Genomic DNA, 15,499 nt, shown 5'->3' on the forward strand with positions numbered 1-15,499 from the left:
GTCCATAAGCAAAGTGCATAAGAAATTCAACCAATCGAATTTCTTATGCATTTATGTTATGCGTTATACAAAACTGTGTGCGGGGGCCCTTACGCTTTATCGCTGCATGGGAACTATCCTTAATTGCTATCGCCATTGCCGCATTTGTATGCATTTACCGCCATATATATCTTCGGTGAGCCGATGATAATTGTTACAAATCTTTTACTGCTTGTAAGTTTGCTTATTTTGCCGTTTCTATTTCATCAGCAAAAATTGCAAGAAACAATTGCGGTTAAATTTGTGTAAGCTGTATCCCTAAATAACACATTTCGTACGTTGGGCGCAATAATGAGTAATATATTCGGTATAGAAGACGGTAAGTAATCTTTTTTTAAAGATATTGGTTATGTTTTAAATTGTCAGTACAGGAGTACTATTCCGTAACCACTTACCGACAACTATCGATGTTATTCAGTATCTTTGCGCACGTATTTTGATATATGAAAAAATGCGCAACGACACTTAACGACATCGATAGTTGTCGGTAAGTGATTACGGAATAGCGGTCCTGGTGCAATAAGTTAGAATGAGAAAAAATTAATTTGTCTTATTTTAATTGCACTAGTGTAGCAGCAAAGAACAGGCCTCACATTTTCAGTACTGGCAGCAATTTTGAAACACAGCCAACGTAGACTAATTTAATTTATAAGACACAGTATTAATTAATCATAAAGCGTGGTCTACAATACATGGAATAAGTGTGAAGTAAGAAGTAACAGTAGGCGTAAGGGCGTAAGCGAAATAAATTAATTTTATTTCTTAACTTCTCCATTTTTTACGCTTACGCTCGGCCAATTAGAGCCCTGGAATAGCTGTGAACAATGCAAACAATGCTGTTAGTTTTATAAAATCGTAGAAAATTATATGGCAAATCGTTACTTTTATGCAGGGTCTACAATGGCAGCAGGAGTAATGGAGTAAGGAGTAAGAGTAACAATTGACCAATTAAAAACCGGGAGTAAACGAAATGGGCAAATCTCATTTCATATTTCTTACTTCTTACTCCTACTCCATTACTCCTGCTGCCATTGTAGACCTCGCATTAAACGTGGTCTACAATACATGGAGTAAGTGTAGACATGGAGTAAGAGTAACGATTTGTCATATAATTTTCTACGATTTTATGAAACTAATGGCATTGTTTGTACGATTTGCAGCTATTCTTGCGTTTTAATTGGTCGAGCGTGAGCGTAAAAGATGGAGTAGGAGTAAGAAATAAAATTAATTTATTTCGCTTACACCCTTACGTCTATTGTTACTTCTTATTCCACGCTTACTCCAATGTATTATAGACCACGCTTCAGTCTTTGTCTGTATAGGCTGGTCTCATCTATTCCAATTAAGCTAAAAATCGGCCGATTAAGTTTACAAATTGTAAATTGTAAAACAGAATTTGAAGTATTATATTTTATACATAAATTAATTATTTGAAGAAAATGGACAAAAAACAAAATAATCAATTTTTAGTTTTACAAATAAATATTCTAAAATTTAATCAACTTTATGTTAATCGGAGATGAGACTGGTTGTATAAAAAGCACAATTTTTAAATCTTCCAGTTTTTATTCTTGATCTTAATATTTTTGATAAAGTTCTTATATTTTTTAAAAGAAAACATATGAAGGCTCTCCAGCTTAAAAAATGGAGAAGGCAATTTTTTATTTATTTATATCTTTTAACAAAGAAGATTTTGACATTGTTATCTTCATAATAATACGTAATAAAAATGATAATTTATTATATAAAAATATTTTTTTATTAATTTTGATACATATTCATACGGAAAAAAGTGAAAACAAATGTTTACAATAATGAATATAGTAACAAGTCACATTTTTATTAGTATAAATTAGAAGGCTGCGTTCCGAAATTTACTGCCAGAAAATCTATAGTACACGTAACATGAACTATAGATTTTCAGTGCTGACAGTAACGCAGCCGTCGAGAGACTATACTTCACATTGAAATATAATAAATCTGAAACGAGTACCGATAGTAGAATCCCTTTATTAAAGGTGATCTGAGAGAGAGAGAGGGGAAGAGAGAGAGAGGGGGGGAGAGAGAGAGAGAGAGAGAGAGAGAGAGAGAGAGAGAGAGAGAGAGAGAGAGAGAGAGAGAGAGAGAGAGAGAGAGAGAGAGAGTGCTCTAAGAGTGAAAAATAAAAAGCTAAATAGCTGAAAGGATTAATGTTCGTGAATTACCAATGAAATATAATATAACTGGAACGAGTACAGGAGCTAGTGTCGTAATCCGACAAAGAGGGTCTTAAGACGTATCCTTATCCCTTTTTAACTACGTGTTCATAAACTTTTTAAGGGACTGTACAGTTATAAGGATACCTCTTAGGATTATATGAAAAGACTGGGGAATGTCCTCAAGAGAAAATAAACATTAAATAATTTTATCTTGCTTACAATTTATTGTTTGATTAAAAGGGTGAGAACCTACAAAAAATTATTTATTCTAGATCAATATGACGAGGAAGATGCAGACGAAATCTCGTCCAAGCTCTGGCAGGAGGCCTGCTGGATCCTCATCAACGCGTACTTCGACGAAAAGGGACTCGTTCGACAGCAGCTGGACAGCTTTGATGAATTTATCGAGATGTCCGTTCAACGTATCGTGGAGGATTCGCCGCAGATCGAGCTACAGGCGGAGGCGCAGCATACCACAGGCGAAATCGAGAAACCTGTAAAACACCTATTGAAATTCGAACAGATCTATCTGTCGAAGCCGACCCATTGGGAGAAGGACGGCGCGCCGTCCCCCATGATGCCCAATGAAGCCAGATTGAGAAACTTAACTTATTCCGCGCCATTGTACGTGGATATTACCAAGACGATTGAGAAGGACGGCGAGGACCCGATCGAGACGCAGCATCAGAAAACGTTTATTGGCAAGATACCCATCATGTTGAGATCCAAGTACTGTCTGCTTGCCGGTCTGTCTGACCGTGATCTGACAGAACTGAACGAGTGCCCGTTAGATCCCGGTGGGTATTTTATTATCAATGGTTCGGAGAAGGTCTTGATAGCGCAGGAAAAAATGGCGACAAACACCGTTTACGTATTCAGCATGAAGGATGGTAAGTACGCCTACAAGGCAGAGATTCGGTCCTGCCTGGAACACAGCTCACGCCCTACCTCGACTCTATGGATCAACATGATGGCTAAGAGCGGTGCCAGTATTAAGAAGTCCGCCATCGGTCAGCGTATCATCGCCATTATTCCTTACATCAAGCAGGAGATTCCTATAATGGTAGTTTTTCGGGCGCTTGGCTTCGTTGCCGATCGCGACATTCTCGAACACATCATCTACGACTTCGACGATCCTGAGATGATGGAGATGGTGAAGCCATCCCTGGATGAGGCATTTGTCATACAAGAGCAGAACGTCGCTCTGAACTTCATCGGCACAAGAGGTGCCAAGCCAGGCGTGACCAAAGAGAAACGGATCAAGTACGCCCGCGAGATCCTACAAAAGGAGATGCTACCGCATGTCGGCATAAGCGACTTCTGCGAGACGAAGAAGGCCTACTTTCTTGGCTACATGGTTCACAGACTGCTATCAGCGTCTCTAGGACGAAGAGAACTGGACGATCGCGATCATTACGGCAACAAGAGACTAGACCTGGCCGGACCTTTGCTGGCGTTTTTATTCCGCGGGCTGTTCAAGAACCTGATGAAGGAGGTGCGCTTGTACGCGCAGAAATTTATCGATCGTGGAAAGGACTTTAATCTCGAACTGGCGATCAAGACGAAGATCATCACGGACGGCTTGCGGTACTCGCTTGCCACAGGCAATTGGGGCGACCAGAAGAAGGCGCATCAGGCGCGAGCGGGCGTGTCACAGGTGTTGAACCGACTGACTTTCGCATCGACGCTGTCGCATCTGCGACGTGTGAACTCACCGATCGGTAGGGACGGGAAATTGGCTAAACCACGTCAACTGCACAATACGCTATGGGGTATGCTCTGTCCCGCGGAGACTCCGGAGGGCGCTGCCGTCGGCCTGGTAAAAAATCTCGCACTGATGGCGTACATAAGCGTCGGTTCGCAGCCCTCCCCTATCCTGGAATTCTTGGAGGAGTGGTCCATGGAGAATCTCGAGGAGATAGCCCCGAGTGCGATTGCCGACGCCACAAAGATATTTGTCAACGGCTGTTGGGTCGGTATCCATCGAGACCCGGATCAGCTAATGGCCACTCTGCGCAAGTTGAGACGGCAGATGGACATTATCGTGTCGGAGGTATCGATGGTCCGCGATATTAGAGATCGTGAGATAAGGATATACACGGACGCTGGCAGGATAAGTAGACCCCTGCTTATAGTGGAGGGTCAAAATTTACTTTTGAAGAAGAGGCACATTAATATGTTGAAGGAAAGAGATTACAATAATGACGGGTGTGTTAAAAAAATTTTAATTTTAATTATGACTCGTGTTGTATTAAATTTTATATTTTAATTTACATAATACAATTTTAATTATATTTATTTTACTCAAAGTTATTTTCTGCGTTTAATAAAAAGAAAAAGATGTTATTTTAATGAGAATTTAATGAAAATATAATGAAATTTTAACAAAAATGATTAATTTATTGAAAAAGTAAATAATTTTTTAAAAATTATTTGTATTAATAAGTAATAATTTTGATAAAATTATAATAAATTTTTATGAAATTATAACGAAAAAGACTAGATATGCCATATTAAATTAATGACATTTGATTGAAATTGTAATAAATTTTTGATGAAATTGTAACGAAAAAACCTAAATGCTTTGCAATGATAAATTAATGGCATTTTACTGAAATTAATGAATTTTTGATGAAATTGTATTGAAATGATTTAATAAGGCTCAATAATAAAATGTTATTAAAAATTTATCAAAATTTATTAAGATTTTATGAAAATTTTTCCATCTTATGATTTGCTTTTATAAATGTCGTGATTATCGATTTATATTGTTACAGGTGGCAGGAATTAGTAGGCAGTGGTGTAGTAGAATATATAGACACTCTGGAAGAAGAGACTGTTATGATAGCTATGTCACCTGATGATCTTAGACAAGAGAAAGAGTACGCGTATTGTACAACGTACACACACTGCGAGATTCATCCAGCAATGATTTTGGGCGTGTGTGCCTCAATTATTCCGTTCCCTGATCATAATCAGAGCCCCAGGAATACTTATCAGGTATTAGACGCAGATTTCAGTCATTGCATTTTTTTTTTACTTTTTTATATTTTTATATGATATAATGCAAGATGTAGAACGTCAAGTAGAAGAAATTTTAAGGACAAATTTTAAGAAATAATTTTATTATTTAGAATTATTCCTTAAAATTTCCCCTTTAGAATAATACAAAAATTTAGAATATGAAAATTAAGAATAACAAATTTATGATTTTTTTATTATAAATGTTTAAGGATTTACATGTTTTCGACACTTTACGTAAGTGTTTAAACATTTATAATTAAATTTTTTAATTTATAAACCATATAAAATAAACCTATAAATTAAGTTTATATAAATAATACGTTTTATATATATATATATATATATATATATATATATATGTATTTAACTAATATATAATACTATATTATATAACTAATTAATAAATTAGTTATGTATATATGTGTATATAGTACATATGTATGCGTGCATTTTTTTTCTCTTTACATTATTTAGCGCCTTTTACTTACATTTTTCTTACAATAATACTTTGAAAATTTATCCAGATAATTCAATTTTTTACATTTTTAAATATATATATATATATTTATATCTACTTTTTTGTTTAGGTTAGGTTATATACGTTAAAATAATTATAAACTAAGCTAGCACACAATACTTGTTTTCATGCTGGATTGCTTACTGGATAGAACTACTTCGTTCTGATTGGTGCATTTCTGAAGATGAATAAAAATGCATCGATTAGAACAGAGTATTTCCATTCAGTAAATAATCCAGCACAAAAACAAGTATTGTGTGCCGCTGGCTTAACACTTTTAATGTAAAAAAATATTAAATATTTTAAACTATTAAAATTTTAATAACGAAAAATTGTATTAAACATGAATTAGGATTTGAGTGAAAACTCAAACTAACATTTCATGATTTAATTTTGTAATGGTATTTTTCAGAGTGCTATGGGTAAACAAGCCATGGGTGTGTATATTACGAATTTTCACGTGCGAATGGATACATTGGCTCACGTATTGTATTATCCACATAAACCGTTGGTTACAACGAGATCTATGGAATACCTTAGATTCCGCGAATTGCCAGCCGGCATTAACAGTATCGTCGCGATTCTGTGTTACACGGGATATAATCAGGAGGATAGCGTTATTCTGAATGCAAGCGCCGTCGAAAGGGGGTTCTTCAGATCAGTGTTTTATCGCTCTTACAAGGAGTCTGAGTCGAAAAAAATTGGCGATCAAGAAGAACAATTCGAGAAACCATCTCGCTTGACTTGCCAGGGAATGCGCAACGCCATATATGACAAATTAGATGACGACGGCATCATCGCGCCTGGAATTCGAGTGTCAGGCGACGACGTAATCATAGGAAAGACGATTACTCTACCGGAAACGGATGACGAGGTAATAATATGATTACTTTTTAATAAATGGACCTCTATAATGAAAGAAGAAAAACGCGACAATATTTTTATTTTCTTTTAGCTGGATAGTACAACAAAACGTTTTACAAAACGTGACGCGTCGACCTTTTTGCGAAACAGCGAAACCGGTATAGTCGATCAAGTGATGCTGACTTTGAATAGCGAGGGATATAAATTCTGCAAGATTCGAGTACGCAGTGTGCGTATTCCACAAATCGGAGATAAATTCGCGTCTCGTCACGGACAGAAGGGTACATGCGGAATTCAGTACAGGCAGGAAGATATGCCGTTCTCTTGTGAGGGCCTCACACCCGATATCATTATTAATCCTCACGCTATCCCTTCTCGTATGACTATCGGTCACTTGATAGAATGCATTCAAGGAAAAGTTTCCGCCAATAAAGGTAATACTTGATAATTTACTTAAATTTAATAAGATTTTCTAATCTTGTCACATAATATAATTTCAGAAATTTTGAGAATAAATTTATGATTTTATTATAAGTCATTCCTGAATTAGTTCAAATTTTTTAACCCCGTAATCTTTTAAGTAACTTTCTAAAATAACATTGAGTCCGGTAGAAAAAAAGAGCTAAAGGCTTTTGCTCCAAAAATCCCTAAATTACAATTATCACATCAATATTACTTAATGTTTATTCTGACATGAATTTTTCTGTAAAAAAAGGCATTTTTTGTTAATTAATAAATAATATAAACAATTTTATAAATAATTTATGAAGATAACATGCATCTTAGTGTTAATAAAGATATTGATGAGATAAAATTAATAAAACAAAATAATTAAAAAAATAATTTAAAAAAAGGTGAAACTCCAGATTCCCGCTAGTTTACAAAGAATTAAATATGATATTCATACTGTCATGTTGTAAATGCTTGTTAATATATTTAAATAATTATAAATTTTTTTGGAAATATTTTTCTATATTAATATGCTAAAAAAAATATTTTTTAATAGCAATTTAAATGTTTTACTGCTTAAATTTTGTTTATTATTTATTATTTTGAAACTATCAGTGTCAAAAACTTAAATGTTTTATATATATATATATATATATATATATATATATATATATATATATATGAAATTACGTGCGAAAGTATGTGGCCCTCCTCCATTTTTTTTTAAGTTGGAGAATCTCCTGAAGTAGGGCAGATTTATATCACTTTGATGTATTTTTAGGAGAGATTGGTGATGCTACTCCATTTAATGATGCTGTGAACGTGCAAAAGATCTCTACGCTTCTGCAAGAATATGGTTATCAACTGCGAGGAAATGAAGTGATGTATAATGGACATACAGGTCGTAAGATTAATGCACAAGTCTTTTTGGGACCGACATATTATCAACGGTTGAAACACATGGTAGACGATAAAATCCACAGTAGAGCGAGAGGACCTGTGCAAATTTTAGTTAGACAACCTATGGAAGGTCGAGCGAGGTAATTGTGTTATTTTTATTTTGATGACAGGATATTTACTTAGGTGGTCTAACTGCGAATTTTTAATGAAAAAATCGAAAGAGATAAAAAAGTCGTTTATTGCATCGTGAAGACTTTATTTAACATATAAATTTTATTTATATGTATATAAATAAGTTATATAGAAGCATGTCAATTCCGTGTAAGAGTAACGGACTCGTAAGTGACAGATTCCGAATTTGAACTTACTACACATCCTGTGCATACATATAAATGAATTTTTAAGTTCGTAATCTTTAGCGGAAATTACAGAGAAACTCTTTAGATCGAGACGGCATATAAGATAGTAAAGTTCTTTTTACCCGCTCCTATTATTATTACTATGTAAAACGTTAATTTAAATCATGTTTTTAAAAAGTAATCACTATATTTCAAAGACAGTTCGATCGATTAATTTGCAATTTTAGACAATTTTGAACATTAAGAACTAATAGTTGACATAGAATTTTCTTATAATTTTTATTTTGTTATAAAAAAAACGAGCAAAATTTATTGTGAAAAACCGCTGTCAACTTTTGACTAGCTGCCATTTTGTTCAGACGTAATACTTAAAAAAGGATATCAGCATTAGAGCTGTTTCAATTTTATAAAACTTTTGCCATTTTGGTTTCTGATTAATTCTATAGGAGCAGCACTGGACTTATCATAAACATTTTTGAAAATATAATTTAGGAAAACTTTAAAAAATAATTTAACATTATTTTTTAATAAAGTTTAAATATTAAATAGAAAAAAAAGATCTTTGCGATGAAATTAAAGATTTTTCTATCCGCACTTCTCTCTCTCTCTCTCTCTCTCTCTCTCCCTCCCCACCCCCCTCCCTTTCTCCACTTTTCCTCCCAAAATTTGTAAAGTTAGGCTTTGTTTTGACCTGTTAGAAGTGCTTTTCTGTTATTATTCAAATTATATATGTATATATTTACGTATTTATCTAGGGACGGTGGACTTCGTTTCGGAGAAATGGAACGGGATTGTCAAATTTCTCACGGAGCGGCCCAATTTCTACGAGAACGTTTGTTCGAAGTGTCAGATCCATATAGAATTCATATTTGCAACTTCTGCGGTTTAATTGCTATAGCGAATTTGCGGAACAATACTTTCGAGTGTAAAGGATGTAAAAACAAAACGCAAATTTCGCAAGTTAGACTACCGTATGCAGCAAAGTTACTTTTCCAGGAATTAATGGCAATGAATATTGCACCCAGGCTCATGATACATTGAATCTTCTCTCTTTTTCTGTAAATAATTTATTTTATGTAAAATATCGACTTATCATTGTATATACAGATTGCATACAGTATTGTCCTATAATAAAATGACAGACAGACAGATAAACAGCTTTTAATAAATTTCTGATATGGCATCAGTAAGTATTTATTAATAATAAAATATAATAGTAATCTTTATACGTATTTATATTTTCAATATTTGATGAATGTTTATCAGTTTTTGTGATAATAAAGTGAATTATTCTATTAGTTCTTAATCCTTCAAAAAAGTTGTCCTTCCTATTAATTTATATATATAATGTTTATTTTATGAAAATAAAATGTGATTTAAAACGTATAAGAATGTATTTTTATAAATAAATATCAGACTTTATTCTGTATATAAAATATTTTGTATTAAGATTGATAGAAATAGAAATTATTCCATAATATAATTAAAAATAATTCACATTTAATTTTTAATTAGAATTTTTTACAAGACATACATCTAAAACACAGAAACGTGCTCTGCAGAGAGGACAGGTACATTTGGAGGACAACCACGTTTCTGGTGCATTTTCATCTTGTCTTGAGGCAAACCTGTTTAAATAATAACCATAATATTAAACTTGCTATCCGAAATTTGGATAAAATTACTGAATTTTGGCTTTAATTATGGAACTTTTTTTATACCTTTTTGTTTTTTTATATTTTTAATGGATTAAATCTAAATCAAACATTTTCATAATTGAATCATGGAAAAGTATTAAAAACCGCAAGATCTTTGATAAAATTTAAATAAGTCAAGAATATATTTTCTTATCCTTTTTCTTTTTATATATCATCCTACCCTGCTTCTGTTCTATTAACTCATTCTTTTTTAAAAATAATTTTACTGATCTTACCTAGATCTTTTTTTATTAATCTTATTATTTTTTAATATAATAACCTTACTAATCTTATCTAATATTACCAAGCCTAATTGTAATCTAACTCAATACAACATTCTTAAACCTATCCCAAATCCGCTGTTCTCTCTTCTTTTTTCACTATTTTTCACTACATATATTTTTAAAGTGCTCGAGAAAAATTTTTGATTGGAGAGATAAAGGTATCAATGCTAATAATGTCTTTTGAAAGCTTGAGTTAAGTCATTTAAATCTGTGTCATTTAAAATGTTTCCTTTAGTCTTATTAATAAAAGTTCTTCTCATCTTTCAGTTATTATCGGTCATTTATGTAACTGTAAAATAGGAAATCGAGTAGCTAGTTCGTATGTTGATACCATAATATGGCATTTTGCTTATGCTCGAAATACTTGGAAGCGACTCCTTCCTGATCCAGCTGAATCAATCTTTAATATCGAAAACTATTGACGACGTTAATGATTAATTATGATTATTGAATAAAAAATCGAATTTTTATCATCCATACACACGCGTGTGCCCGGGTCAGACATACACCACGTTCATTGATTCTAGGTCATGCTAAGAGCAATTTAAATGCGATTTTCAATACTTTCCCATCGTTACATTTTGAAAATAATGTCAACACATTAACTTCGACATTTCTGCAATGTATGAGTAAAAAAAACTTAAATGTAGCCTTTTTTTAGTGCCGTCACCTTGTTTCTTCTTAAAAAGTTATAAAAGAAAAATAAATGAATAAACTCAAAAAATTAAAAAAATTAGGAATATGTGTATATTAATTATAAACTTATTCTCAATTTTAATCAAGTTATTTGATCAAGTTCTTATATCGTGAAAAAACTGGAGAACTTCCTTAATATAATTAAATTTAATCGAGATTAATAGTAAAAGATACCGACCACTTCGCTATGCATTCTATGCACCACATTGGACGGCAATAACACGTCATGCAGTCGTCAAGGTCTCTAGACTCGGCCCTACTGCATAATCTGTTCAATTTTACATTCGACAACGCTTGCATGCATCCGATGCATTGACCTAACTCCTGTGTATGCATGAATCAATAATTGAAGATAAACAGAGGAAGAGAAAAGACTAAAATAATTGAGGTGAGGCAGCAACCCTGCCACTTGATACCTCGGCAGTATCGTAGAATGGATTTTTATCGACTTCCTCTTTGAAAGTATCGATAAATCTATCGAGCAAAGTTCTGTGGAACGTTATATTGTGCGGTATAGCGATCGGCCGTGAAACTTTGTCCTGTAAATCCTTGAAATCTAACGCGTTTAATCTTATGTCGAATTCTTGTGCCATAACTCGCATGGGTTTCACCTGGAAAATAACAGTACACATTGACACATATCAATTTCACTACTAAGAAAAGCAATTACTCAATTTTTTTAAAGTAAAAATTACTATGTATAGTATATTTTCTTGACATTAATTTGAATTTTAATTGTCTTCGGATTATATAGGTTTGCCGTGCCATTTTTTTATTTTAAAATAAAAAAAAATCTGAAAAAATTCACAAAATATCCGTCAACATTATAATTAATAATATAATCATTTTCTGTCGTCTACTTTTTTTCGAAATAGAAAACAAATAAGCTTTCCGGTTTATGATAAATAATATTTGACTTGGATTAAATGTAAAGTTAAGATTGTCTATTTCATGCAATTTATATGAACTAAGAATATTAATTATTAGAAAAATTACAATCAGTACCAAGATTAGCTGCAGACCGAAATAGGTAATCTTAACTTTATTTTTACGTTTAAAACACGTACGTATTGATCGAATAATTAACTTACTATTATTTGGCTTGAACGTATCATACAGATATAGTCAAAGTATTAAAATATATTCATCAGAAATTTTGGAAAACTCATTATTGTATATTTAAAGAGAGAGAGAGAGAGAGAGAGAGAGAGAGAGAGAGAATTTACACTCTTTCAAAGAACATTATAAAATTTGTGCAAAAAAGTCAGAATAATAAACAAATTAAATTTTTGTTCCAATTTAATGTTTTTGACTAAAAAGTATTAAATTATTAAGATTAAAATATATGTTGAATAAATTTGTTTATGATCAACTTATAAAGATTTTAAAATATAAACTTATTATGAAATACTTGAAATAAGTAATATTTACTTAATTCAAGTAATTTGCAGTATATATTTTTCTGTATATCAGACAATTGAAACCGATTCGCAGAAAGGTACCACGTACTGGACATATTGATACTTGATGTGTGAACGTACCTGTATATTGATAAACTGAATCTGATCCCTTGTTGTGGGCGACATGAAATGAATGTCGCTCTTATTTATGACTAAGGTCGCATCGCTTTGATGCGCTACTTGCAATTTATAAGGCGTGATTTTAATGATCCAATTATCTGTTGCTACGACACGACTTACACTATTTGTGATAATAACAATTTTATCTATTCTAAAATAAAATTATGTTATTTTAATATAATTACACATATTTACAACACGTATACACACGCGTATAATTTAAAAGGGTATTCTCGCTTTTAAATTTTAAAAAATTAATTTTTATTTTTAATAGTTTAAATCTTATAAAATATATAAAGAGCAAATTAAAGGTTAGGAACTTGCAGAGCCTTTGCTTTTTAAGTCTTTTTATTAACAGTATAAACTGTTGTTAATTTTTTAACAAATTTTTCAAAATTATTATCACAATAATTTATCTAGTTTTAATTAACTGAAAATTTTCAAGAAATATTCACATTTTTCTCTATTATCTGATTTACTTTAGTTAAATGAAAATTTCAATTTTTTTATTTTTTTGGTAAGAAAAAAAGAAAAATCGAAATATTTTTCAATTTGTCACTTTTATGAATTAATTTTTTAATTTTATACGTAGGACAAGAACTACATTTGTACAGACAAGGATTTTTTGACTTCTGCATACTGCAAACAATTGCTAAAAACATATCTTCTAATACTTGAAAAAAATGATCAAAAACATTCAAATATCAAAATAAATGTGCCAAGTTTTAAATATATATTTTTAATAGTTACGTTTTTCTAAAAAGTACAGAAAGCGAGAATATTCCATCGAGTTCCTGAGTATAAGCAAAATATTTGAATGAACCTTCGATACTCTGTGTTAATATCAGAGGCAACAGCTGTCCATGGCGTATTATTATTACTGTACACAGATAGATTTTGTGCTATTGGATGCGTAGCCCAGTCGTGTGCAGACCATTCGAAGACTTTATTTAGTGTGTAAAGCGGAGCAATTGTAACGCAAAGAATGATTAATGGACCGAGATAATTTCCATCGACTAACAACAATTTTTCAGCATCTATGTGATCAAAGATGAGCAATCCTAGAACGTAGCCTGTAATTGAGATAATTTTTTTCTTAGACTTATCCTAGAAAGTCATGGTAGTTGTAAGGTAACATAAATTGAAGAATTTTATCAAATTTGATTATAGGACGATAAGGGAAGAGGGGAATGGTAAAATGGACTGATTTTTGATCTCGGCATGGCAAGTAAAATTATAGTATTTTTTAAAAACAATTTTTGAGCAGTTGAATTTGATTCTGACTTTTAAAAGATTTTATCAGGAAAGTATTAAAAATTGGCATATGAAATTCATAAATTTTTAATAAATTATTATTGTTGAGCTTTACAAATATTAATTCATATTTTTCTTTTAGTAAGACATGATAATGCTTTCATCTTTAATAATTTACATTCTGAGAAAAAAACATTAATATTTAATTAAAAAAAAAAAAACATATTGATAAGAAATATTTGAAGACTCATATTCAGAACATGCTTATAAAGATGTTAGTGTACTTTTTTATCATTCTATTTTTGTTTTATGGTTAACAAAATAAAGAAAAAGCACTTAAAAATCTTGATTATAGTATTTAAGAGTTTTGCTGTTTATCTTTCAAGAACTTTTGTTCTTGAATTTTGAAATATCTCTATATTCTTTTGTATTTCACTACTAGAAATTGTAAAATTCATATAAAAAATATATTTAAGCAAGATTCATTTTAATTCAATCTTTAATAAATCTGAATAAAGTCTTCACATATCAATTTATATTGTTCTAATATTGTTTATTTTACTATAGTACTGTAATATTTCTATTGACTTAGTATTATTCTTGTAACAGCTTTTTGTACATTTAATTGCTTCTTATACTGATTTTAATAATTTAACATTTTTTTACTAAATAAAATTGTCAAAATCAGATTCAGCAGTTTAACTATAAAAAATTAAATTTTTATTTACCACTTCAAGAGTTAAAATCAATCTGTCTTACCTGTCCTTCTTTACTAAAACTTTACCAAATGTAAAAGAACTATAGTAAAATACTTGGAAGTATATATTGTCCTATTTTTTGAATTCTGAAAGAAAATTCTCTCAGTGTACAACCAGAAGATTATAGGTGCAAGCCACTTAAGGCTATAAAAGCTTTGAAACATTTTACCAATTAAAACAAAGAATTTTATGAATTGATCAACAGAATGTTGCAAAGCATTTGTAGCATCAAGCGGATTATACCATTTACACCCTATATGCCAGTAAATGCTTGTAAACAATGAGATAAAAGATTGCACGTAATTATACAAAAATGTATCCATTACCCAAAGGTAGCACAGAATGTAGGAGTAATGTAGTTACGCTTCTTCTGATATGATACTGCACGAATAATTCGTTCTCACTACCAAGCCAATTCGCGAAGACGTCCTTAACAGTCAGCCCTGCCGAGACAAATTCCGTAGGCGGATAGACGATACATCCAGACATCAGAAGATAAAATAAAGTGTAAAACAGTAGAGATGACATTTTTTTACCTAGAAGAAAAAGCTTCTGTTTGTCAACAATGCAATAGAAAGCGATATTCCAGCGATCTAGAATAATTTCGTAAATTATTTTAGCACATTCTTTCCGCTCAGGTCCTTGTCAAAATATATAATAAAAATATTGTGACAGGTTATATATCTTCGGTGTGACAATACTGGTATCTTCTTATAACTTGATGTATGTACTGGAAAACTATTTAAGATTAGAAAGTTTGCACGAGGCCTATTCTAAACTGATATAAAATTTCGATTTTGACGGTAGATATATGCATTTATCTATTGAAACTCCATCATCCTATCACAAACCATGAAGATTCATATAGGTTAAACCTGG

The 15,499-nt window shown here is 31.7% G+C and overlaps 2 protein-coding genes across 3 annotated transcripts; one reads left to right on the top strand and one right to left on the bottom strand.

Annotated features, from left to right (window-relative positions):
- Nucleotides 1-144: 144 nt before the first annotated feature.
- On the top strand, nucleotides 145-9,652 carry LOC105837596 (DNA-directed RNA polymerase II subunit RPB2). The gene is made up of 7 exons (XM_012682500.3): nucleotides 145-358; nucleotides 2,510-4,445; nucleotides 5,015-5,237; nucleotides 6,191-6,652; nucleotides 6,734-7,076; nucleotides 7,874-8,132; nucleotides 9,107-9,652. Exons 1-7 carry the CDS (start codon nucleotides 331-333, stop codon nucleotides 9,390-9,392), a joined length of 3,537 nt encoding a protein of 1,178 aa, XP_012537954.1. The 5' UTR covers nucleotides 145-330; the 3' UTR covers nucleotides 9,393-9,652.
- LOC105837597 (E3 ubiquitin-protein ligase TM129) lies at nucleotides 9,517-15,499 on the bottom strand. 2 transcript variants are annotated; one of them, XM_012682501.3, is made up of 7 exons: nucleotides 15,472-15,499; nucleotides 14,947-15,156; nucleotides 13,432-13,681; nucleotides 12,570-12,759; nucleotides 11,445-11,639; nucleotides 11,207-11,352; nucleotides 9,517-9,979 (listed from the first exon to the last, which is right to left on the bottom strand). In XM_012682501.3, exons 1-7 carry the CDS (start codon nucleotides 15,482-15,484, stop codon nucleotides 9,859-9,861), a joined length of 1,125 nt encoding a protein of 374 aa, XP_012537955.1. In that variant the 5' UTR covers nucleotides 15,485-15,499; the 3' UTR covers nucleotides 9,517-9,858. The 2 variants fall into 2 exon arrangements, with proteins under 2 accessions (XP_012537955.1, XP_012537956.1); XM_012682502.3 differs by lacking the exon at nucleotides 15,472-15,499 and adding an exon at nucleotides 15,244-15,465.

Source organism: Monomorium pharaonis, chromosome 7 (assembly GCF_013373865.1).
Source record: "Monomorium pharaonis isolate MP-MQ-018 chromosome 7, ASM1337386v2, whole genome shotgun sequence".
Classification (NCBI taxonomy): Eukaryota; Metazoa; Arthropoda; class Insecta; order Hymenoptera; family Formicidae; genus Monomorium; species Monomorium pharaonis.